The sequence below is a fragment of the Euwallacea similis genome, chromosome 18 (genome assembly GCF_039881205.1).
Source record: "Euwallacea similis isolate ESF13 chromosome 18, ESF131.1, whole genome shotgun sequence".
Taxonomy (NCBI): Eukaryota; Metazoa; Arthropoda; class Insecta; order Coleoptera; family Curculionidae; genus Euwallacea; species Euwallacea similis.
In genome coordinates, this window is record NC_089626.1 from 915,403 (window position 1) to 942,719 (window position 27,317).

A 27,317-nucleotide genomic window follows, 5' to 3' on the forward strand; every position below is an offset into this window, starting at 1 on the left:
GGCATTTTTAGTAATTGAAGCTCATAAAGAACCGGCATATGGCGACTAAAAGGGATTTATTAGACACGAACTGGTATAAAAAGAGGGGAGTCTGACATTTTAACGAGGGATGGACTTGGACAAGGTCCCATACCCCGTTAACGGAACCGTATAACAATGATCTTGTTTTCAGGGCGATTTTTCACTGTTAATTGCTGTACTCAATCCAGGATCGGTTTTTCCGGAGATTCGGCTCCTTCATCGGAACTTTTGATCGATAATTCTGGTTGAAGATTTAAAAATAAAAACCAGGGATGCGCTTACAGAAGCCAGATGTTTGACATAATCTTAAAGTGTTCCGAAACCGCTTCTGGCCTTTTAAATTTGAGTGATAATAGTAGTGAAGTCAATCAGCTCGTGGTATTTTCCTTCAAAGTCAACGTTCTGGTTGAAATTTACAAAGTATATCACGAGGTGTATATTTATTACGTAGGGGCGTATAAATGACATAAAGCTGTAATCGAAACTAAAACCATCACACCCACTATTAAAACGCGGGTCGTACAGATGTCACTAAAACAATTCGACGTGTCGAGTGCATGCATTAAGCCCATACAAAAATACACACTCGTTCCGTGTGATATTAAGCATTTTCGACAAGTTTGCTTACCTTACGATCACCCTGTTATTTGTCTGATCTTGAGAGTTACCCAATCGTTCAGCTTCACTCATGAGATTGTCTTGAGGCAGTTTGATTTTTCTTAGAATTCGACTTATTCTCCCAACTGCGACTATCTCCCTCTGAGTCCAGCAAATGGCGAGGTTTGGTGGCTCTCCGAAATTTGAGGCTCTGCACTGTATAAAGTTGAAAGAAGAGCTACATGTTATGAATAAATGCATATGTAAATGGGCCGGGGAGGCACATACTTAACGTCTCAGACTATCTAGGCAGAATAGATTTTACCAGTCCTGATAATGTAAAAAGGATGATGCGGCATGTAAGCTTATCGACGTTGCACTACCGTAAAAACAAATAGACGCTTTCAGCCTAATTAAATTGGTTTCGCTGTAGTTGATTTTACTTCACGATGCTGAACACAAATTGAGGATTCTTTCAGTCTTTCCTACATTAGGCATCGATACGGGAAAGTAGGGAATTTAAACCTAGCGTTGTGCCTTTTTTAAAGCCACTTTTTCTTTTATTTCAGTGGGCATCGGTGGCATCATGGTTCTTCAAGCCGGAAGTGCCCATTTTCGCCAAAATGCCAGCCGACCCTCACAGTAACAGCCATCCTTCCCCTCCCCATCGCAACGGTACTACACAGATTTTAAGACTCCCATCCACGGCTTGTGCCAACAAGAATTTTGACAGGAAAGCCTATCAACCCCCGAAGCTTTGCACGGTAAGTCAGAAGGTCTTTAACTTAAAATCAATAAACCGGCGTCATGCATTCGTACGTGATTCTCCGATACCATAATTTATCCATCAATTACTCAGAGGAGAAAAAAATTAAAACTCCCTTGCAGATGGTATTATATGACACCGTCAGGTTACTTTGAAGCGAAGTTTCGCGTGAGTCTTCGACGATGTCCTACCGTGCAGAAGTAGACCGTACACAACTGCTTAATAGACTTCATGTTGAGAGCCATCTCCTGCATGAATACCAGTAAGATTCGAGACATGGCGAGTCTTCTTTGTCGCCTGTAGAAGTACGAAGTCACGATAAATTTCCCTTGCCGTCGGTAAATCAATAATTGCAGTACGAAAGTAAAAGAAAAAAGGCTATTCTAAGTTTCATATATGGGTGGATACGCTATCAGGTAAAGCTCAAGGCAGCTATTGCATCTCATGTAACGAGTGAATGGTGAAAAGATCCCAATTAGTAAGTAACCGAGGCAACCGGAGCTTCGGCAGAGTAATCTGAAGGGAAACGGGACGTAGGTACCTATATTACGTGTGCCAGATCCGCATATGATTTAATGGTTAAAAAGCAAGCTGAAAATATTAATTTTGCAGATTTTCAATAGTTTTTATAATGGCGTAGCAAAAATCCTGCTGATTTTAACTGAGATGGCAGGCCACTTAAATAACCATCACAAACTAGGATTTAATATGGCATTAATGGTATTTTCAATTCTGCAAAAAGCCGCTATTTACATACATTTATTTCCGAAACAGACCAACTTACAGGTCATTGAGTGAAATTGAGTGGCGATGTTCTAACTTTTAAAAGTTTTTGCTGGCACTGCAAAAACGTAACTTGCGCGAATTGGTCGGTAATATGTTGCGCACTAAAAAGATACTGTACTTAGCCCTTAAAGGCTCCACTCCTGCATCCATCCAATACTTAATACTTGATTAATCTTTAGGAAACGCTTAGCATGATCCTTATCGCAGTTTTTGGTACTTTTTGAGGAACTATCGATTGTGATTTTTTTCGGGTTCATTACGATGATCGTTCGTCCCGACCGGTCATGAACTTCTTCTGAACGTGCGTTCAGCTTAATAACGAAAATTGGTGTAGGTTCAGCCTCTTACGTTAACCTGTACGCCGCACCATATTTTCCTTTTTGATTAGACAAAAGCCCATTTACCTGTCACGTAATATTCCTTGATATGGAGTTTCAGAAAGTGTTAATTACGAGAGAAACGTTAAAATGACAATTTTAAGTAAAGTAAATAAAAATAAAAAGGCTTCTTGTGATTGAGTCCATTTAAACGAAGGCTATAACAGGTTGAGCAAGCAACGGCAAAACTGTCACAGTAGAAACTTTGTTTTGTCCATTATTTGGATAATTAAATAGACGAAACATTTCAGCCACGGCGGACATTTCATTTATTTATCTAACGTTTTAGTTCCCAGTTGATACAACCAACAAAAAAATCGTTTTTTAATAATAGAGCGTTTGATTTAAAACACGGCCCTTTTTAAGTCACACCATCAAATCCCATTCTAAGTCGTATAGACCTTATAGACCATCAAAATGTTTTGCATTATCATCAAAGAACCAGAGGCAACTAAATCTGTCCCAATCAAGAAGATGACTATGCTGAATTCTTTTCATGAAATCACATTGTCACTCTTTCAATAGCGATGTCAAACTGCTGTGCTGCCTAACGGTTTATATCAGTTCATTTTAGTTAAGCATTTATTCCTAGAACCATTATCTATAAAATGATTGCTCTTGACCAGTGTTCACTCTGTCACGTCTATCCGTGCAATTTTCACTCCAAAGTAAAAAATCTTTGTTTATACAGGGTACCCCAGGATCAATAGCACAAATGAGTGTTGGGTTCTAGATGGTTAAAAAAAATAAAGCGATTCAGCTGAACTTACAAACGAATTCTATTACGGTAAGAATTTATATAATAACTTCAAAAAGCCCCAAAGAACGAAATCTGGTGGGTTTAAGTCCGGACTTCGTGGTGGCCACTGGTGTGCAAAATTCATATTCAAGGCCTCCGTTATATGTAATTCGCAGGAACGCCATCTCACGTAAACCAAAAACATTGGTTTAAGATTAGAGCAACATCCTCCATTCAAATTTTGAACTTATTATGTGACAGCTTTCTATCCAAATTTTTAACAATTAGAGCCGAACTAAATAAGAAACGGTTTTTTCTCCAATTCCCGAATGTCAAAAGATGTAATTGATACTAATAAAATTGTGAATATTTTCATGCCATTTTGGCAAATTTTAACTTGGATCTGTTCCGGTTGTTGCATGTGTGAAAAAATATTTACACCTTGGCGGAAATTAATGAAGACAATTACGATTGGTATGATGACACGATAAATGTTTTGACACATATTGGTTGTTTATACGTGTTGGCAATAAAGTTTTTTACAGATAGTAAATTATTGTAAATTTTTCGTCTTGGCTCAGGCTTGTTAAAATATTTATAGAAAATCCTCACCAACTAGTCGCAAATATTGACGCCTATTGTAGGTGTTCCCAAGCTGTGTGCGAAAAATAATGAATTATTAGAATAATATTTACAGTAAACTAATATTATTTCATTATAATTTACTGTCACAGAATAACTTATTTTTGTCCGCTATAAATTAACATTTACAGATCCCATTTATTTATCGTCGAGCCGTTCGTGTTTGTTTAGATAGGAAGGTATGTTGTGTGCGGTTTGGCTTACCTGATAGCTTACAAATTACACCTTACAAGCTTGCGACACACACACACATTGCTACGTCTAATTTAAATAACATCTTCACCAACCAAATTAGTATATTTAAAGAAGTTACATGGCTTTTACGTCTTCTTCAAACATTTTTCTTCAGTCTCATTCTTAACGTCGCCGTATTTCATTCAAATCCTTCATATATTGTGCAGCAAGTGCTGCGTTGGTAATTGGCACATTTTTAAACGTGACTCCAGGAAATTTTCCTAATTTGTCTCCAACTGAGGCCCCATCACGATGACAGGCGTATAGCAACACAAAAAGACTTCGATATAGTGCCATATTAAAAAAAAATCACCTGAATAGCGTAAAGCTAGTGGTTTAATATCACAGTTAATTACCCACCTTTTCATTATTATCAAAAGCTGCACCTGAAGGCCTCCAGAAATTCCCATGATATGAGCGATATCTCACCACCTCATCAAAAATGTGAACATTATTAACATTTGACTAGATATGAAGGGTTAGATCAAATAATTCATTTTCTTCGAACGACCCCATAGTTTAGTAATTTAAGGCTTTTAATGGTGGCAATAAATTATTCCTATAAATACCATGTTCTGGCCTCGGGCGCAAGATCAAGGGGTCCGTGAAATTTCGATTTCCACATGAGTTCTTTACCTAGATCACAATACATTCTTTTTGCCTGCGCTCTTATGTATACGTTCGAACATAAATATTTTGTTCTTGTTATCACTTATATGTCAAAGTGTCGAAATACTTATTTTATCCTAATTTAGAACAGTTCTGCGCTAAACTTGCTTAGATCCTTGTTCCTATCAGTATCATTTTCAATATTATTCAAGATTAGTAAAACCAATGATCTAGAAGAACTGGATGTTGCGAGCAATTGCTGGCATTCCACTGAAAGTGAGGCAATTTTCTGACCGGAAGACCGCCAGGCATTAGTGTCCCCATGAAGTCATTTCATCGTCAGAAATGCGTCTTGCGTCGACGCACTGTTAATGGTGATGTCACGCCCTCCTATTGTGTCTCATCTGCCAAAAAGGGCCCGCCATATTGCAAAACATCTTGCCACATCCAGTTCTTCTATATCATCGAGTAGAGCTAAAGAATAAACTTGATATAATGCGTTGTATGGAACTTTTACTTTAGTATTGTGCCTTCGCAATCGACAAATTTTAACTTTAAATTTCGGCCCGTATCTCAATACCGGGGATAAGGAAAAACATCTGGTATTAATCCTCCGAGTGGAACAGTTATCTGTTTGGAACAGTCATCTCACTGCTCACGTTTTCAGTTCTGCGAATATTATTATTTTAAAATATTGAATCGTTTGTCTTAGAGCAGAACTGGCATAGGTTCCTGTTTTTGGTTGCCCCGGGGGCAATAAATTTGCTTTGCCTGAACTCTTCGGAAATTTAAGTGAGGGCTTCCTAGAGGTTCATGGCTTAGCGATCAGAGGTGTGAAAGAATCAGATTTTCATTGCTGGTCTAGAGAGTCTAGATCGATACTTTTTTCTTGGATCAACAATCAGTTTCACACCAAGAAGTTCTAAAAAGGTCCTCTCGTTTAGGTGTAGGGTATTCTGTTCTAAACAGTACCCTTAACGTCCCTTCTCACTTTTCCAGCACGCCCACAAAGCGCAATTTCCAGAAATTGATTCTTCGTTCTATGATGTAAATCCAAACATTTTTGCATCCAATTGTTTTAACAGAATTTTAATTTATTTTTACCTTTACCTTTAGCAGCGTTTTGTATTTGAAAATACCTATGAAATTGTTAGAATCCAAAAAAGCCAGTGCGAATATTTGGAATGCATTTGGTAAAGTTTATTAAATATTGCATTACTCTTGTTTGGACTGCTGGCTAATCGAAGTTTACAATAGATTTCGGAGTTCGAACTATCGCTCCATTTCGTTCAGAGGTTCCGAATATTTTGAGGAACTATTAATTCGATAGTTGTATGCACCCTGTTCAATATTCGAGTCACGAATAACTGCAGAACTATTTACGTTATGAGGAATTTCTTAGATGACCGAATGCGTGAACATCGAACAGCAATGGACAAACCAGAATAAATAGTCAGCCATTTATCCACATAAAGACGATGAACATCCTGCGACATAATCAATCTTGCGGAAATAGATCAATCACAGTCTCAGTCCCGTTGTCTGATTTGCATACCGGCTTCGGCATGGAAGAGGATGCTTATAAATGTAGAGAAGGCAGCCCAAAATGGAGGGTGAGGGACAAAAAGAGAAGAAGGTCTCACAAATAATATAAAGTTCTTCCTGACAAATCAATAAGTTTCAGATTATGAGGGACCCAAGGAATAAAGCGAATTCGATGAGTCAGACTTGGGAGAAATAACTTTTAAGTATGGAATAATTTGACACGACAAGACAGGAAATTGCGACCATGTTCCGGATTCTTGGCCAAAGGCCGGGGAAACGGTCCTTTTTCAAGATGGCGATTCACTAATCAGGAAGAATGGGCCACACCTGTGTGGGATTGAGACTTACTGCCCGTTGTCACGACATAGACCAAATTACCCAATCTATGAATAAACAAACAACATATTGAATGACCTCTACGGTCCTATTGCGGTGTCGTAGAAAAAAGGCGGTGATAATTTTGACAAGGTTACGGTCATGGATTATAAGTTATCATAAAGTAAATATAGCTGCATTTTTGCTCGCAAGCATCTGACCTATAGCCTTGGAAAAAGCACTGCATTATAAACAGATACGTTAATGGGATAATTTAGATGTAGTTGTGCAAATTCTTAAGCAGAATTATCGACCACTTAACTCTCAATCAAAAAGTCTTCAGAAATGAACGGAAAATAAAAGGCTGCTCGCGTCAGAACTATAAAGATGTCAACTTCAGAGATACAGTACCGGCTGTCGCCATTCATAATAGAAGGGCAAAATAAATAAGCCGTATGAATCCACACAACATCCCCGGATAGGAAGAAATAATATTGCGGCGGGCGCGACAAACCATAAATTTGAGCATGTTTCGCACCATTACTCCATATTCACGATATCTCCTTGTTCCCGTACATTACAACGTTGGATCTGCCTCGTCTTGCCCAAGTTTTAAATTGCGAAGGCATATTGCAATTTTCGTATGAACACCAGCCAGGCACTAAGAAGGTTACAATACTTATTATATATCCCCACTGTTACGTCACTTTGCGTGAATTAGGGGTTTGTTATTGAACTGGAAGGAATAAGCAGATTTAAATTTTTGATGTGGATTCATTGGGAAACTAAATAAATGCTTTTTTTGAGCTTTAGAAGCATAATTGGACCAGAAAATCGTCGCAAAGTAGACAAATCGTAATGAAAACAAGATCGCTCAACGGGAGATATGAAGGTAACAGGGGGCGTGCGAATTAGCCGTACCAGTCACAAGCTTCGCACCTGCGCCGTTGAAATTTTATGCCGTGTTACAATTATTATCGATCACTGCTTCAGGAAAATATCGAGTAGTAACAATAAGCTTTAAAGAGGCGTAAATTGAATAAGAAAGATTTTAAGTTAGAATTCCACATTCAAGGATATTTTACTCTTTCCTCAAGACGACGCTGTTCTGGGCAGAGTTCTTACACTCTAAACCTCAATAAATCGAACCTCTTTATATTCTGAAGAAAGAAATAATCGATACTGTCGCCCCAAGGTTTATAATATAAAGACATGTCCAGCGTAGATCGTAGAATAGAAATGCAACGGTAGCGTCTTATTACTTTTAGTTATCGCCTATAAATCATGCTCCCCTCGGCTGTGCCCCGATAGTAACTGTATGCCAAAAATTTACGCTTCTTAAAATCCATGTTAAAAATATTCAAATTGTTGCTTTTTAGTGTTCCCCAAGGCCCCATTGAGGTTGACGTCAATTTTGCTGACGCGAAACTCTCTTCGGGGACCCTTTTACTCTTTCTAGACGCTAAAAGGATGGAATTAATTTTTTGGAACCTATTAGAGTTCAGCCGTTCCTTTATTAAGTTCTGTTTTAATAACTTTTTCTTGAGAAAATTAGGATTTACGTATTACGGCTTTGAGTAACGGATTAACTGTGTTTGCGCATTTTTTAAAATAATAACGGAATAGTTTTTACTCTTGGAAACTGACCAGTACGAGATAGTAACTGTGCAGCATAAAATGCTAAGAAGCAGGAAAAATGTATGGGCACATTGAAGGGAGTTTGACAAGATAATTAATCATGAATTTCGTTGATTGAAAATGTACAGTGAGTTTAGTGGGCCTCTAGGTCAGTCAGTAATAGCTTGATGAGTTGGGTAAAGGTTGGTCGATAAACCGTTTGTTGGAAATAACATCAGCTAATGCAAATCAGTTAACCACAATGATTAAAACATTAAAAGTGCAGTGCATTGTAGTGCAAAAAGTAAAATTATTATTGTATTATATTTGATCCTGCGAAGCACTTTGCACCTATGAAGTCCTTAAATGTAACCTTGAAAGTGATTTATACATGCCAACATTTAACCCAAATCCAATGACGAACACAAAATGTTCAGTTGCAACTCCAGATATCAATTTCCCCCCACGTCAGAGGGTCTTTGAGACACAATTTTTTTCGGCGCAAAATGAGATATCGTCAGCTCGATAAGTGGATCAACAAAAGGAGATCTTCACCTCAAAACGTAATCGATCATCAGTCTTCCTGCTCCAATAAGAAGGCGAGCACTTTAGGAAAATTGTAGGTAAAAAGGTGGGGCTGAGATTTCCTAATAGGAGTGTAACCCGCCTATATGTGGATTCGATTTTGGACTGATGGCGTGTACCCCATCGCATCGTTAGTCTGATCAGAATTAATGGATTAATGCAGTATTGAACTGTCATCGCTTATCTTGCCACCGCTCGATAATGACAGTTCGTATTCCGCGTATGACCGCGAGATTATTTTCAGTTCATAACATTGCCTATTTGCATGGTCTTTACATAATTATCGCTCCGACTTCTGATTACATCAAATCGACTGAATATGCATTGATAATAAGAGAGCAAGTGCAATAAGTGCATGAGAAATTGGACACTGTAATATCAGATCCTGTAAATCCATATTAAATGATTTAGGATTCGCGCTTTTACGCCTAAGGCGCATGCCTTCTATTCGCAGTAGGCACGGCTCCGTGCCTGCACAGCTACAAATGTTTTCAACTCGCAACGCACGAAATTACATAACATCAAATCACAGAAGAGACATAATTAAATCGGGGCTACAACAAGCAATTAGCTTTATTAGGAAGCAGGCCTGCTCCAAGATTGCTTTTAAACGTTGCCCTTGTAAGATGTGGGCAACTTTTTAAAGGGGGCGTACATTAGTAATCGCAAATCAAAGATGCAGTCAGTGGCTTTTCATAACCGAATCTTGAGATATCCGACAGAGCCGTATTTTAGCTTCATTCTGGTCTAATCAAAGAACTGGTATGGGATTTTAGGAATTGTGCTGGGCGCGACTGGTGCGGCTCTGTGCTTGACCAGTGTGTGTCGAATATTCTTTAGGACACTGTTTTCATTCTAGGTGTCTCTGAAATATTGTTTACTGCATCCCGAGTATTTATTACCTGTTGTTCAAGTGCGGTTCCGAACAAAGGATATTCTTTAGCAGAAAGCTTGTTAACGTATGCCCATACGAACGATATTTCATTTTAAATAACAATGTTTATATATCATTACATGTGACGAGGTATATTTAGATGTTTGGGTAATAACAAATCCTTTAATGATTGCCTCAAATCTTTTTAGTTTTATTGCTGGTGCAGATTAGGCGCCGGATTTTCCACACACATACGTTCCTGTTTCATAATAACTTGTCTTTTCATGCTTGAAACCTTTTGCTAATTAATTGTCTGATTTATAACCACTTTCTGAAATGTAGTAGTAGAATAATGTGTTAATTCCTATTCCAAATGTGGCATTTATTATTGCCTAGACATATCGCTTATAATCATGTCCAATTGTTACTATTACCGTTAAAGTATTGCTCTGTGTCAGAACCCACTGAAGCTGCTACTCTCTACACCTCATTAAGTATTGTTATTGCAGTGTGAGTGGGGGAATTTGAATAGTAACAGCACATTAATAGCGTCTAATTCTAACCTAATTACCATCTTCGCAAGACGTTTGATGATCATCATCATCATCATTATGAAAATCATCTCCAGGAATTTGTTTCAATCTGCGAAATCGTGACATTTCTCTTCGAAGCAATCCATCTGCTCACACAAATTTTTCGGCATTATAAAAAATAAATGCATTAACTTATAAGTCGAAGTTTCCTAATCAGTGAGTAATATAGCACATCCATCATGAAGCTCCTAGTTACTCGCATCACCGATTAACCTCAGATCACCTGAATTAACTTAAATTAGCTTGATCTAAATTCGTACTTACAGAGAGTGACTTCAATTCTTGAAGCAAATTTAAGGCCCCAGATTTTCAATAATAACCAAGCTGAATTTCGGGGGTCTCTGTGATTTCCAAGTTGCTCTAGGGGTGTCTGCAGAGCTAACGAAGAAAAAATATCGATAACGTCCGCATCTGTCTTGCAGGCAGAGAACTGCCTAAATTGAGAACCCTTATGCAAAATAAAGGGCTCCAGAAGGAAAAACGGAATTGTACGGGCGCGTTGAGGAGAAAATTTGTCTTTTTATAGAAAACCACAGGTACGTTTACGAGGAGTCTCAATAGATTCATTGACTGTTTAGCATCTTTAAATCAGTCATGGGTGTGACGCTCTTGTCGCTGATCCAAGTTTTGGTCAAAAATCCTTTAAACTTTCTTAACTTTCTACCTTCACCTGGGTTTTTATAAGCCATGTTGCATGAACTGCATATGAGCAAGGTCAAACCAATCATAGAACCATAAAAAGCTTTAATTCGGAAGCAAATGAGCCGTGAACTGGTAAGGATATTCTAGAAGAAGGCAAATCTCCGATAATCTACTAGAACTTGGGGAATGATTAATTGAATGTTAGAGGGGATGCTTAGATTTAAAGAAAACTATCAACCCTCGTTGGCGTGGCGAGAATCTCAGGAAAGTTTTGGTTGCTCACGGGAGAGTACGAGAGGCGAGAGTGCGAGGGATTGTTGCCTACATTGTCGTGCTCTATGGATGTCATGTTGGTTTCTGATTCCCCTTAATTTGACCTATGTTCTTTTCCAGCAAGTGAAATGTACAGCCCACAATTGCAAGTGTGACAACTTCATCCCTGGAAGACTTCGCATGCGCTACTGCGAAAGCTGCAACCATAGTTGGATATCTCACGGTAAGTCAACACGTTTCCTATACGGAACATTCTAATTTTGTTCAATTTATTAATAGCTACCTACGCGGTACCATTGCAAATATCATTATAAATGTCAGTGTCTGAGATGGTCTAGAAATAATTTAAATCCGAAAAAATATGACCATCTCGATTGTACTTGGACTACCTTTTATGGTACCAGACGTCGGAAAGCAGTCTTATAGGGTGTGACTGGATTTAAATTGCAAAGTGTTGGGAAATAATTTGTTGTTAATTAGGCTTTTGTTTTCTCACGTATGAGGCTATTACCCAGTTGTGTCGTAAGACTTTGGGGATTTGACTTTTGAAGCCCAGATATCGCAAAAACTGGGCCCATTCCCCTGGGAACTCAGGGCTTTCATAACCCTTGAAATATCCCCGATCAATCAGAAAAAAATATTATATAATTCCCATTATCGGACACTGGGCATAAATTTGATATTCTGTAACCTAGTCACGTTGTGCCCATCTTTCCATTTAGTGTATGAGATGAATATTCGATTTTATAGTTCCGTTTTAAATTTTTCTTGGCTGGGCATAAATCTGCGTTTATACTTTACATATATCCTACAGGGCCTTCAGCACACAAGCCAAAATGGGCATATCAATCATCCGAGCCCTTTAACGATCAGCGAGCACGTCAAAACGTTAGTGTCACCCTATACACCTCATGAACCCCTTTAGGACAGCATAATTTCTAAACGTTGGCAGTGACACATTTGAAGAACGAGGGTGTGCGCGCAAAACAAATATTAATATGTTTAGGGTCTGAAATTGAGGCCCTTAATAGCTGTATAGTTGCATGTTGTAATTTAATAAGTGTTTCTCCTGCATCTCCCTGTATTATATTTTAATTTAATTAAATTGTCAGCTAGACAGTTTTAACGGTGTTTCCTACGTTCCGGGGTCACCCGCAGGGTGGACACGCATGTGACATTATGAACGGTTTTCATTTTAGACGCTAATTGCTTTTTTTTAATTTGGAGGGATATGAAGTTATACCGAGTAATTATATTGAATTCGGGGCTTATTTATCGTCTTGATGAACTGAAGAGAGATCCTAGATCTGGGGAGCATAATGGATGCTTGAGAAATTTAGAGCGAGGTTGGAACGAACGACTCCAAGTAATCAAGACGGTGTTAATGGATATTATAAGAAGAACTAATATTAATCCTGTAAAAGGAATAAAACAGACTTCGGAGCACACACCGAAATCGCTATGAGTCACTTAAACACAGTCGTCTTCGGTTTTAATTTCTTAGAGTACTTAATCATATAACGTATACGATCTAATATCCAGGGAATAAATTTTCCGAAATCTGGGAAAGTTATTAAGATCGTATCTTGACGAATGACGTCACTTATAGAGGCGACATCAGTTTGCTTCCCCCGGCATTATAAGGTTAGTGTCAAGAGTTATGGATTAGCCGACTCGGTCAAAGCAATATGTCATATGTGAAAAACTCTGGATAACTAATTCGGATGTCGGGGGTGAACTTACGAAGATTGTTTTCTACCCCCTCGGCAAATATCAATGAGCGCAAAATAGAAAATCTAAAGTAAGAAAGCGGTGTTTATAGGTTCAAGACATTCCTTAGTCAATTCCAAATAAACCTATTTTAGGACACATATCTGTTTACACGTTCGAATTGGATAGGTGAGAAATGTTTTTACTTTTGATTATTTTCATTGACACATAGTTTTTATAAATTGTTTGTGTTTTCACAGTTGACTCTAAGTCTTATTGCCACCCAAACACTATTAAAAGCGGCATTAAAACTGGTTTAAATTTATCTTTATTTCCACACCGTACGAAATAAGCAATATCCCCGATCGTTCCAAATTTTTAAGAAAGTAGGTAAACGCCGTGTTTGCTTATGCCCCAATCAAATTGCTATTATTAAAAGTACCAGTAGGTTTAAACTTGAAAATCGGTTTATAACCGAGCGTGCTTTTGCCAATTTTTAATTATTGACGAACAGACAAGCCAGATCGCGGCATTTGTAATGAAAATAATCCATTTTCAATCGTGGCGTGCCAAACTGACGAATCTCATCACTGATGTGGGGGATTACATTATCACGCAATACGCAAATAATTAAAAAGGGACTAAAACATCGACCCCCGTCGATGAATTGACGACCAAATTATCAGATTGTTAATTCTGCCTTTTTGGGGGCTTGTAATCCATCTTTAAAACCGGTTGAAAATTTAATACCATTGTTTGTTCAATCATTTTAAAATCTCTGCTTCCTGTATAAAGCATGTTTTGAAAGTTTCTCAAAAAGGTATTTACAAGTATAAACATTATCCGTAATGAAGGATTATCCGCTTTATAGTCTCCTTAAAAACGAGCGGACCTGCATGTAACCTGAATAAATGTTATCTCTGATGTACTGGAAACTGGCATGTTGTCCAATTAACAATATTTTCTCATTTCGTCTTGTTTATGTTATAAAGAGGCCCTACTGTTGATTAATTTTTTATTAAACTTTCAATTAGAAAAACCTGTTCGTACCGCGAGTGTGACTTTCACGTTTATACGCATCCTCACTATGCGTGACCAGAACATTTTTACAATTCACGCTATATTAGAATTCTAGTTAGACCTTAGGTTAAATGCCTGCACGAAATGTGTTACTGCTGCAGCGACTCTGCTGATCTCGCTTACCGTGATCCTTACAAGCATATTATCCTAAGTTTGGTTTAGCCGAATAAAATTGAACTAATCCCATACGTAGAGCAGAACTTTGATGGAAAAGGATTAAGCGCCAAGTTAAGTTTCCCAAAGTCAGCCTCCCACAAAACGTAAATCGGTAAAAAAAAGTAAATGTTGTAGTAGGATCAGTTCCGCATGCATACGAATCGAGCCTATTTATGCACGGATCGAGGCTCCTAATCTTCATTCGGGTATCGTGGAATGCCGGCTTTAGTGTGTAAACTTTATATTCCTAGAAAGTAGAGTTTTATTTATAAATGTAAGAAAAACGGCTTTGTACCGCAAGTACTGGAAGACAGTGTGATTATCCGCCGAGATTAGCTCGTGGGATGTCGACTTTAGCGAAAAGTAAAGTGAAGAAAGGGCCAGCGTCTCGTGCATAGAACCCGAGATTTTTTCAAGGTACTCAGCAAGACTTAATGGTCTTGCTGAGTACTTGAAAAACTTGAACGGAGTATAAAATCGTAAAATTGAATACGTTAAGTTTCAAACAGCTGTAAGTGCTCCTCGTCCTTCCATGCTTCGCTCCACAAAGAAACAACACACAAGCTTTATTAAAAATCATCTCACATCTGCATCTTCATTTTCGTCCATCGTCAACGTCGTTGTTTCACCTTTTAGCAGAATCAATAATAACAGAAAAATTCATTGGTGCAAACACAGGGAATCACCTTATACCATGAAGACCGAATAATGAGATTCTGGAGAAGCCTACACGTCTACAACTCCTCTGATCTCATTTGCAACAGTGATTGCCATTTAGTTAGGCTTATGAGCCTGAACGGGATAATAATTACAAAAATTGTTGTTAAATTCCTGAAGTACATTACCCAAGCATAAATACGCGTTGAAAAATTAACAAAGGAAATAGCTTTTCGCTAGGCGAATAATTGTCAGTGTCATTTACATAATAAGGTGCATACAAAAATGCATTTATATGCAGGTTTATGTCGATCCCAGGTACAGACTCATGCAAAGACACGATAACCATCAATCGTTTATAGGGTGGCACCGTGTAATTACCCCTTTATTTATTTCCACTCGTATTTCGTGTCTGCCGATTTTGGTCAAATTTGCAATTCCGAAAGCTTCAACTTCACTTAGGTTTAAGTGTGGCTAATATTTGGCCTCTGCCGACGTTACGTTATTTCCATACGTTTAATGTCCCTTAGATCACGTTTTCAGATAACTCGCTTAGATTTGATATGTGCAGTTTTAGTCACGATACGTGAAAACATGATATTTTTATTAGTCTGCAATTTGCTGCCATTCGGATTTTATTAGTGTTGTTTACATGCCCCCTACCTGTTTGTATTTACTTTGCGAAACTAGTAAAATTGCTTGATTTATGAACAAGGGATTTTAGTGTTAGCTGAAAGCCTCTGGCGTGTCAGCATACTTTTCACAATTTCAAAATAACCCAGCATTAAAAATAATACGGTTAGATGCCAATAAATCAATATGTGAGTAAATAAAAAATGGTCATCAGAATCTGAGGATTCCTGAGGTTCCATTAATAATAATTCGGTAAATAATCAATCTGTCGATGTCATTACCAAACGGATCTCCTTGTTTGTTGGTTAGGAAATGTGTAGGAGCGATACAACTTATCCAATAATGAACTGTCATAGTTGAATTATAGACGACACGTACTCGATGCGAATACAGCAATCCGCACCAATACCTGCTTGAAGGTCGTCCCTCATAAAAGCCACAATTGTCTATCCCTGTTCGCATCTTCTAGGGGACTTTTAATTCCTTTACGTGGACATTTTTACGGGAGATAATAAATTGGAGCCTCCTCAAGATTGGATTAAGCCGGTTGGTGCAGACGATATGATTTATGCACTGATAGGGGCTAAAGAATATAGCCAAAGCAAAATAGAAGACCTTTCTTGGCAGCGCTGACGCCTGCGAGCAATATATATGAATTTTCAATAGTTTCGAAAAACGGTTTAGTGGTCATCTATAGTCAAATGTGAGTCCGTCTGACCATTGTCTATGCATGGCCGAAGCGACGTCTCGGCAGAATTTCTCTCGGGGGAGCCTCTTGTGCTTTCGTATGTATGATATACTGCGTGCCATTTTCTCCTATAGAATTTTGGACACTTATGGATCTTTCCTTTATGGCCCTTCGCCGCATAATAAGCTTCTTGCCCTTAAATTGCATTTTTCTTTACGACGGTTAGCTTTATACTTTTTGCTGTTTGTAAATTTCTTATAGGGCTTGATTCTATGATCACGTAAGCACCTCCGAACCTCAGAAGAGTTTTATTTCATGGAACTTTTCACGTCGATCCATCAGCTGTGTGTTGTAATTGAAATTATGCCAAATAGTTAACATAGTCCATTAAAGTTTAGCATTAAAGTAAACAATTAAAGTTTGATTTTTTGGAAAGTTTTGGGAAAACGATTTCGAAAATCTTCACGGTGATATTTATTCCGCGCTCACATTCGTAACTCTATCGCACTTAATCATTTTCTCAGGGAGCATTCACCAGTCTTCCCTGGTTTTCAGACTGGTTTAAGATCAGGGATGATTACCTAGCTAATTATTCGATTTCTTTGCTATACGAAATCCAACAATAAATTTACACTTTGGCAGTGACCCTGTGCGATCATAATACTATATAGTATGTACTTGGCATTATAAACTCCACGTAATGCCATTCAACGTGCCACCTTAATCGCGCAACCCCCTTGCCAACCTTGACCTATCAATTCTTAAAAGCACAATTTGATTTTCAATTTGTAACACCAAATCTTCTCTCCCTCTTCCTATAAGTTTCCAAGTAATTTATACTCGGAGGCTCCAGTATATCTCGCTAAATATCAAAGATCGGTATCGGAAACGGATAAGCCAATAAGAAAGTGGAGCGGACGAGAAATAAATCAGGAAGAGGTACTTTACGTCCCTATGGACCACCGAATGCTAGATACGCAGTCAACTCCTTTTCCAATACGAGGGATTTGATTAAAAATAAATTACCTGAAATTCATATAACTTGGAGTATTTTTATATAGTTCCTCCTTTTTTTCTTTTAAGGCCGGTAAGAGTTTACGGAGATTTAAATGTTGAAGCACTGCCATGTGTTAGCGTTAAATTTTCCTGGTTTGTGTGATTCGTGTAATATAAAAAACCTTAAATGTGTATCTAACATTTAATAACCAGTCACGACTTTGCGTTTCTTGGGAACGTTCAGTTTGATGTATATTGCTCATATAAGGAAAATATCCTTCCGCCACACGTATCACTTTCTGTTCTAAATATTTACGCTCAGAGTGATGATTTCTAATAATTAGTAAGTCAAACTGCTTTATGCTTCAGTTGAATAATTGCGAACCTTACATAGCTTTACCCGATTGTTGAATAATCGACGGAATTATGTTGTGCACAATCACGGATTTTGTCACAAAACCCTTCACTTGCCGAGATTTTGACTCGAGGAAGTTGTGACATAACCGCGCTTCCTAAAAGGCATACGAATTAAATTGAATAATTCAGAGACCATCTATTACTTAATCCTTAGGTCTAATTACATCGTCGCAAGGGTAAATCTATAATAATGCGAGGGTTCTTCTCCGGCCGTTCCTCAAAATTTGCCAATTAAAATTGATGCCATAATTAGAAAGCTCGCTAAGAAGTTCTTTCCGTTCTTTACGGTTCAAATTACGTGCAAATTTAAACTTAATTGTACTCATTTCCCGTAAAAGTGACAGAGAAAGCCAAAATTGTGTCAACAACTTTTCAACCCATTAATCTTAAATTTATGTTGATTTATCACAAGAATTGCCTGATAAATACATTCTATCTTCGCAGTAGAATTTAAAATTTGATTGACAAGTGTTCGCCAATCAAAGCATGGCTCATTTTACATTTTAATGGTTTTTACACTTACCAAAGCAATAATAGCACTTAAATCGAAATCGCTAGAACCGCAGAGGACAAGAATCGAGTTCCCATTAATGCGCATTCGAATGTGCGAAAGAAGATAAATAAAACCGATTTTATATACCGGCGCGTATTTTCCACGGCGCACGATGACGCGCACGCTCCCGTTGTGTGTCTAATCCTTCTCCGCTCTATGCGCGCCTGTGGTGGCTCGGCTCTGCAAGCAAAGTTCGCTTCATATAAATCTCTTACTGTTAACAACATTGTTAATCCACACAACTAGTACAATTACTTCAGTTTTGAACAATATGAAATTTGTCATTACCTAGTAACACACGCAAACCCTTAAATAGGACCTCATTCCCCCGTGGAAGAAATTAATTTCCCATTAACCTTCATTTAAAGCAAAACAAAGAATTGCGCTAATTTAGTGCGCAATTGTCTAACGAAGTATACACTGAAATCAACGTCAACTAATAATGCCGAACAAGGTTGTTCATAAATGGATTTCGAGATGTAATAACAGCCTAAGGTAATAGAGCATTGCGAGGTAGTGTTGTCGCACTCGACTTGTGTGTCATGTTGCTCTAATACCAGTGTTGTAGTTGGGAGAGTATTACCTTGCAGGGTATTATTACTAAAAACACCATAATGCTATCGACACTAAAGTTTACCTGTGAGTTCTTTGCGATGATTTTTACGGGGTAATATTTACCTCAAAATTTAGAGCGATTTAGAAACAATGTTAAAAATGCCCCGAATCGGCGCCTCTGGTAGAGACGATCGTTTCGTGCACTGTCGGGGGGAAGAACACGAGGTAATGATACATCGGCCAGCAATCATATACGAACCTATTTAGCACTTAAAATTATATGGACAAAGAAATTCCGATTGCCTACCAGCATTTGATCATATTTCGCCAGGGCAAATTACTATACACACAACACAATTTTCAGTGATTTATTAGTTAGAAGATGGACATACTTGAGGAAATAACCTTAAATTCTCTAGTAATGGATTTTCTGCGATCCCAGTGTTTATAGAGGTGCACCCCACATTAATGAATTTTTCAATACAGTGTCCCCGGGAGTTCATATATTTGGGTCAACCGACGACCTGCATTTTTAATTTTATACAGTACTTAAACCGGAGCTGTTATTGTTGGGGCTGAAAAAGAACACCTAAAACAATAAAACTACCCCCAGCAGACTTAGAAGGGTTACAAGCGCGGCGTTTTAGCTAAAACAATGCGTATTGTGCACTATGCTTCAAAACAATTCTTGTCTATAAACACCGAGCAAAGCGTTAAAACAGCGAAATGGGAGAGCGGTGGTGCGCTTTTCTCTTTTCTTTTCATACAGAGGATCTTTGTTTCGTATTTCCTATACAACATCAGATATGTGTCCATACACATGCTTAATTAATTTTTAACACTCGCCTCGTGAAAATTCGGTTATTTGAGAAGCTTGTCAACATCACTCCGAAAGCTATCTGGAGGTTGTTTGGGGGGACTGTCGAGGATCAAAATCCTTCTTATCGATTCCATATGTTTGCATTCGGTTGAGCAGTTTCTTAGGTGGTAATTTGAGTCTGCGTCGGTCTCTAGGCGCTGGCGCAGCGATCTGCGCAAAGTGACTTGCGTTGAGTGACATTCATTCGCGCTTTTAGGCTTTTTTTTTCGACCATCGTTGTTGGAAAAAAGTTTTTAAGTAACGTTACGTTAACATTGATGATGTGCCGGCCGATCGCAGAACTTTAACTAGCTTTTCGACTAATTTTTAGTTGGCTAACGACAAATTGGTCGAAAAAACTATAACCGTCATCGATCATAATGGATATTTTAATCGTTTCTTTCGTTCATTAAGAAGCGACTGAAATGCTTGATTCAAGTTACACGACACAACGCATGGAATCACGATTTAAAAAAAAGTGAACATAGGCGATGTGCACTGATAAAGAATATTTTGCAATTATTATATAAAGCCGCTGTAATTAATTTGTTACGTTAGACCATTTATTAATTTTAATAGGAATAGAGAAATCCGTTGAAAGTATGATGGGTATTAATTATTGTATTCTAGTTAAAACATTATCTTATGTTGTGGAAATATTTTAAAATCTATCGTTTTTGGGGCACGAGTTTATTTGCCAACAAAAAAATTGATTTTATCTGACTGGATATCGCTGTCTTGCAGTGTATAGCACCTAATTAATCCTCTAATTGTCGCACCGTATAAAAGAACCGGCGTAGGGACAAACAGGCAATAATTATGATTAAAGATTCCTCACATACATTCGTAAGTCTTACGCAACTCTAATAATAATGTTAATTATTATAGTAAGACAAGTGATGCAATCAGCCATTATTTTTTATCTCTCTTCAACCGCTTGGCTTGCGGCTTTTTAAGACACACTAATTACAGTTGACCAGTTTGTAGAGATTTCTATTACCGGACAAAACGACAAATGATATATTTACTGGTTCGGTTCGTCCTTTTAGATTTATTTCTTAGAAGATCGTAATTTCCATTGTCCCGGGCATTGTCGATTGGATTTGGATTTGGGTAATTGCAAATTCGATGTGTGGTATTTATTATTCAGTACCTGCTTTCTGGTTGGAATCCCTCTTCGAGTCTTGAATGGAGCAAGGTAACGCCACACACAAAATCATCATTGAAACGTGATAACCCCACTGTTGATAGTGCGTAGATTGAGCTGCAGCGACCCTAGAGAGCCAAATCGATAACATGAAAGTAACAAATACACCAATAAAGAAGCCGGAATTTCATGATAATTATTAGTTGCTGACATGTAAACAATTTATGTATCGGTTTGAGCTTGATGAATATTACCGAAATTAATTCAGAGGCTTTTTTCTTCATCACTCGAGTGTCTCGCAGAAAATGTTTTTCCTTAAAATATTGACAGCTGGAACTGTTCCTTCATGAAGGAACAGGTATTGGCTCTTCCTATGACCCAATGGAACCCCTCTACGAATTCGCAGCCAATCGCAGCCTTCGGAGAGCGTTCCTACCAGTTCCGCGCAAACATTAGGTGCAAATATAAGTACAAAGAACAGTTACTTGTGCTCTAACTGTGTTGTGCACTAACTCTCCTTCCGTCTACTCCTAAAACGATGTCTTGGGGATATACAGGGTGTAACATATCGCCATGGAGGTATTTCGAGGAGTCATTGTACTCTGCAAAATGGTAAAAATATGCTAACCGACGACTTTAACATTTTCTTGTAGAGGTTCTTAGAGAAAATAGATGAACGAAATTTAAAAAATTGAGCTCAAGGCATACGTGAAAAAACGCAAAATATGCGAAACATTGTGAAACTTTGCCATCCTGTATATCGAAAATGGCCAGTTTTTGACCATGGGTCTGTTGACACTTGCTCGTTATTTTGCAGAGTACCATCGCCTTCTGAAATACCTCCATGATGATGTATTACGCCCTGTATATTGTTTCGTTGAATCACCTGCAAGCTCAAATGCTGCAACGATCAGATGCAATAATTATTCAATCTGTAGTTAAATATGCATAATAAGTTATAGTACAGTAAATTAGCTTGTAGTAGTGAGTCATTCTGCAGGTTCTATAGTCATTTATTCATAGTTTCATTAAGAACCCGCACATCCTTGGAGCAGATGTATGTCACGTCTCCGTCTCTCATCGACGTCAATAATAACCTAATAATATATCTTACCTTAGTAATTTTAAATACATCTATTGTTTATACAAAATTGTTTGACAATGGTAGATGTGTTTAAATTTATAACCGAGGATGACATAAAACATTGTGACTAGAAGAAAATGTATGAGGACCGCCCGCAGCGGGCTCCTATTGTAAATAACAATATTTTTATTTTAAATCGAGCATTTTTTCGATCGTAAAGAGATTAATATCGAGGAAGAACATTTTAAATGGCCGATAAGAATCAACACAATCACGTCCAGCTGTCGTAAGATTAGAGAAGCATAAAAAGACATGGAAAATGTCAAGCTTGTACCGAACGTGTGTCCCACCTTTTACGATATACAAAACGCTCGTGTCAAACCAGACTTCTGCTGTAAACTTTCCGTGTTTATTTAATTAACCGAGGCAGAACAATTTTATTTAGTTTTGTTTTTAACCGCAAGCCTGAAATTATAATTAGATCATATTGTCATATCTGCTTAGGAAGTACCGAGAGGTTCATAAATGGAAAATGTTACGAGTCAAGAAACAAATTACCAGTCCATAGAAAGGGCAGTCTAAACACCTAGCTGACGATTAAGGGAATGCTGGTCGCTACTAAAAGTAGATTATTCGAGGAGATTAGGCTCAGGACCGACAAAAGAACTAATATACCCATGTTAAAGATCCTATCAGCACAAAACACTTATATTCTTGTCAACGCTTTGTAAAGGCAATTTGTTTTGGTGGCTAAAAGTCATTCCTGAAAGTCATTAGTGTTTTAACACCAAACGTGCACATTTGGGAGGGGAGGGGAGGGGGGAGACGTGTCCCATTAAGCGCTTCTGCGCATCAGGCACGAGTCAAACGACAATCTACTTAATTCTCCCCTTTGAACCAATTGACTTAAACCAAGTCCCAGGAGGTTATATCTTTTTATCGTTCAATTATATGACATTGTTCCCGGCTGTTTTTGTTCTCTCTCCTTTTCGTATTTCACTTAAAGCTCAGGGAGTTTTTTTAGGGGAGAGTAAGTCTTTTACAAGCGACAAGGGTGTTTTTTATCTGGCCACTTTGTCGCGGTGACGTCGAGTTGACATCCACTTGTTGATTTTTACTATAGGCCGGGAAAAGAATAGCAGGTTTTGTGCTATTGAGGCAAATGACTGTCAGAAAATCTTTGGGGACCAATTTAATATTACTTTAAAGCGAGAAGAGAATAACAAGAGAATTGTTGCCGTGATTAGGTTGATACTGTCAAGCTGTCCCCATGACACAACACTTTTATTGTCAACCGCAAAACATGAATCGGGCGTCTTATAAGCTTAGCCTTAAAAATACAAAATTCTTAGAAACTCATTTGGATTTTTCATGCAATAGGACGCATCAATGTATTGAATATTTTGCCATGTGGTTTTATATTGTGCAGTCTAACTATCTGGGGCCTCACTCCCCCTCCGACTCCTACATAGACGCTTATTAATTCCACCACAGCTTACGTAATACTAATGCCTTGAAGCTGACGAGTCAAAGAGGTCAGTTTTTAATAGTGTAAACAAACCTTGTTCAATGGGTAATCATGATTCTCATACATGGTTCAATGCTTCTTCTCAGGTATTGACCCTTTTTAGTTTCAAACTTCATACTCTTTTTTACTATCTTTGATGAAATCATTTAAACCGGCTCTTCATTGAAACATCTCAAGAACGCTTTCATAAGCCGTCAATAATATTATTTACGTGGAAGACTAAAAATTTCGTATACTAAACGACAGTTTCAAGTCATGTTTCTCAGACTAATCCTAACCGAACGTTGCACTCTGAGTATCAATCAGTTATTGAACAGCAGTGACTGACATGGAACAGTTCTACCACCTGAGAACTTGTTTTTAATTAATCGTTATATTATAATTCGAAGTCTCAGATTCTTCTAATTGGTTAGTTAAATTGAAGATTGAAGAATTGTAACCAGTTACTGACCACAGCTGTGACTTAGACGGCCATGGGACTGTGATAAAGTTCGATATTTGAAGTACTGATCTGGAATTTCCAAAACTGATGATATGCGGTTTAAAAACGGACGTTTCGATTTTGAGCGCCCTCCTCAGAATGTTTAGGTAACTACAAAAATACGATAGATGTTTTGTTCGTTCACTACTCGTACCAAAGGTGAAATCGCAAAGAGCGTTTATAAAACCATATCTTCCCACCAACCAGTACCTCGGTAGAAAATTCTGCACTTCTTTAGCTTTAACTCGAAATTGACACTCTTGACATTCTTGAATATTCTCCGCATGGATGTAATGCCTTTTTAATATCAAATAATAGCAAGATTGTGATTGTTATTTGTTAAGTTGAACTTGACTCTAGCCGGTACCAAGGCCAAAAGCAGCTCTACGGAAAATGATCGAGAGCAAAATCGTTTTGGCGAAACTGCAAGGAACCAAGCTTGCTTTCAATCTTGCAGGTTTGGCGTGAAAAAAGGACTAAAAAAGACCATGATAGTGTAGATTTGGTATTGTTTTGCTCATTAGATCAGTTTTTGTGAGCATCGAGAAAGTTGTTGTGCAAATGGTTTAAAATATATGAAGAGTTGGTTCTGGTTAAACTATTGGAAGCTGTTGGCAACAACGTAAGTCGCACGGAACGTTTTTATGAGGATGAGTCGTTGTCACCGTCCACCTTGGACGTGGTGTTTACACGTTCTCGGCCCCTGTTTAAAACTGGAACCGTTGACAAAATGGGTAAATTGCTTTTTAAGATTATTTATACTACTTTACGTTTAAAGAAATTTAATAGGACGGAGGCGCCGGAAAAATATACTAAAATAAAAATGTTTACTGCCGATCGACTGTTTATTTATCTAGCTCGATTTTAGGCTTTACGATTTTCCTCGAGAATTGTGGCGAAATAACTGTTCTCCACTTGCACCTATAAGTTGACAATTAAATGGTTTTCGGTAAACAAATCGATCGGGTTACGATTAAACCAAACCTCCTAATGTCTACTTTATAGTCCTGTTGCTCACAAAGTAATAGGAAAACCAACTTTTGAAAAATGTTTACTTCTTAATCATAACAAACATTGATGTCAATCGCGATTACAAGTTCCGGTCACCGTTTCCTCAAGACCATTCCTTTTAAAAATACTGATAAATCTCAACAAACCGCCATCATTTATATACGTTAAGAGAAAATGACACACAATCAAGAAAATGATATAAGCTCTGATAAATGGGAATGTAGCAACTGTAATCTTAGGGATACAGATAGCAGTCGCAGGGGAATCAGGACCTGAGTGAAGCAGTCGAGGGTTGTGCATTATTTAGGATGTGGTACCCTCCTGTGTATGTCATTTTCGGCTATTGCTTATGTAGCCGTAATCAACCTAAACGAAATCGTTTTCAGAAAAAACTTTAATAGTCCCCACATAGTTGTCCCCATTTTACAACATGAGTGAAATTCATCCTTTAACTAGGAGCAGTTAGTTTTTCCAGCCCTTACAGTCCCTTAAATATCATTTTTTGTGATAGATTTAATGGTTTTTCTTAATAGAATTTATGTGGAAAATTTTCCCTGCAACGGCACCGACCTCGACCTGCCCTCGGATCAATCCTAGGGTGTCCAAGATCAAGCCTTTTTCAATTGATTCAGATCAGGCCAGATCTCCTGCCTGCACCGCCAAGCATTCTCCTTCATTATGAATCAACCTGAGTCTCATCATGTGCAGATTTGCATATCCTCGTTTAATATAATTTCCTTTTGAACTTTGACATGCCAAACTGCTTGCTCCGAGATGATAATTATCGCAAAAACGATTTTTGGCCAGACAAAAACTAAAACCAGAGGGTATAATGATGCGGGAAAATATGCACGAAGTTGTAAGTGTGCCTTCTAAAGCACCGCCTAATTTATTTATAATTACAACCTTGCCACCCTCCTTAAATACATAACTAGTGGTCTAAACGACACGAAAAACGGGCCCATCACGACTGAGAGTATTAAAATTGTAAATATTTGTGTTATTAAAATTGACACGGCTTTGCGGTCTCGATTACGGCCCGATCTTTTTAGCCCAAATTTGGCTAGATTTTATGTGCAGGGCCGTACGCGCCTTTTTCACCTCCTTGTAGTTTCACGGTTTCGCGATCCGCAAGACGGAATGTTGGATCATTGGTAAAGTCAATGTTGGGCGCGTCGTCACGTGCACGGGCTTTAAAGAACACCGAGGACTGCATATTTCATCACGGAGCAATAAGACAAAAACAAACTGGCCGTCAGATCCACCCCTGGCGATAACGAATAATTTGTCCGAGGCAATTAAAAATCCATTAGCAAGAAGTGTAATGTAAATTCAAATTTTTAATGTCTGACCTGAATACATTACTAAGAAAGCAATGAGCCTTCTTATTACAGTCGGTTTCACGACAATGCATGCGGGCCACCTGCATTCCTGGATTTGATCATTGAGCTATTTATCTATTTAATGCAATTTGACTAATTAACCGATCGATTTGCAAAATGTTGCTCGCAATTACCAATTATGATAAATAGCACATTAAGCGAGAACATCTAAAAACTTGTTTATGTTGCATTGCGTTAGTTTTATGTAATGAGTAGGTTCAATTATTTGAGTAGCACAGAAGGCAACTGCAAGTGTTCGCAAGAAAGACGCACCTCAGGGGTCTATCTATCGGATATGCGCTTGTATATTCAGAGAACTAGACACATTTATCGCGCATGCACAATTGCTTGTAGTTTCGATCGCCCTGTACAGCCAAAACCATGTTAGACAAAAAAAGTGTTTTCAGACTCAGATTGCAAGTCGAAACAGCATTTTCATCCCTATGAAATTCACGAATTATGAGCATTAAATCACATTATATGATCTCCAAATCGTCTGAGAACTTGGAGTTGAAGACAGATGAAAATATGAGCAACTCACATGGAAGCGCTCTATAGAGCTTGGGATGGAAAGGACCGTTCAGAGGACGCTTCTTTCATAGATATGTTTCTTCCACAGGGATTCTTCGAAGTAAATGAGACAGTTCTTATTGCAAATTCTGAGGTGTGATCTCTCCTCTGAGGATGTAGCTCATACGATTTGTAAACAAAGATACTTGCTGAGAGAAAAATTGGAACTTTGTTGAGTTTGTTAAAATATCTCTTTCCTCTCAGACTTGGCAACGGCGTCTTTCCGTTTGTGACCGTTTTGGCATCAGATTGTTTACAGCGTCGGGGCGCACATGTCGTTTTTTATAAACAAATCGCGACAGGCGTTATAACACGCGTTCCAATAACTGTGAGGTCCTCACAGACGACAATTCCACCTATTTATAGACCCAACACTAATATTTATTTTGGCAGTCGAGCGTCAATTTTTGCAGATTCAAAGAATTTATCAGTTTTTAATCTTGCCAGAGTGACATTTTGGTTATTTTAAGATAAAAGCACTGTCTCATCAATCAGCCTCTATCTATTATGAGTGTTTGACGGTAAATCAGTTAAGTCCTAAAAAAAATAACTTCATTATCATTTCCCCAGCATTCCTTTTTTGTTTTTAATATCA

General features: G+C 38.0%; 1 protein-coding gene across 3 annotated transcripts in view; it reads left to right on the plus strand.

Moving 5' to 3' along the window:
- Window positions 1-27,317, plus strand: part of LOC136414867 (zinc finger protein basonuclin-2-like) — a 91,484-nt gene that overhangs the window by 18,962 nt on the left and 45,205 nt on the right. For 2 of the 3 annotated variants that reach the window (XM_066399096.1, XM_066399095.1), the window contains exons 2-3: window positions 1,188-1,382; window positions 11,336-11,438. In XM_066399096.1, the coding sequence (XP_066255193.1) occupies window positions 1,242-1,382; window positions 11,336-11,438 (244 nt within the window). In that variant the 5' untranslated portion in view covers window positions 1,188-1,241. Of the gene's footprint in view, window positions 1-1,187; window positions 1,383-1,826; window positions 1,863-11,335; window positions 11,439-27,317 lie in introns of those variants that run through there. The other variant, XM_066399097.1, reaches the window with a different exon arrangement.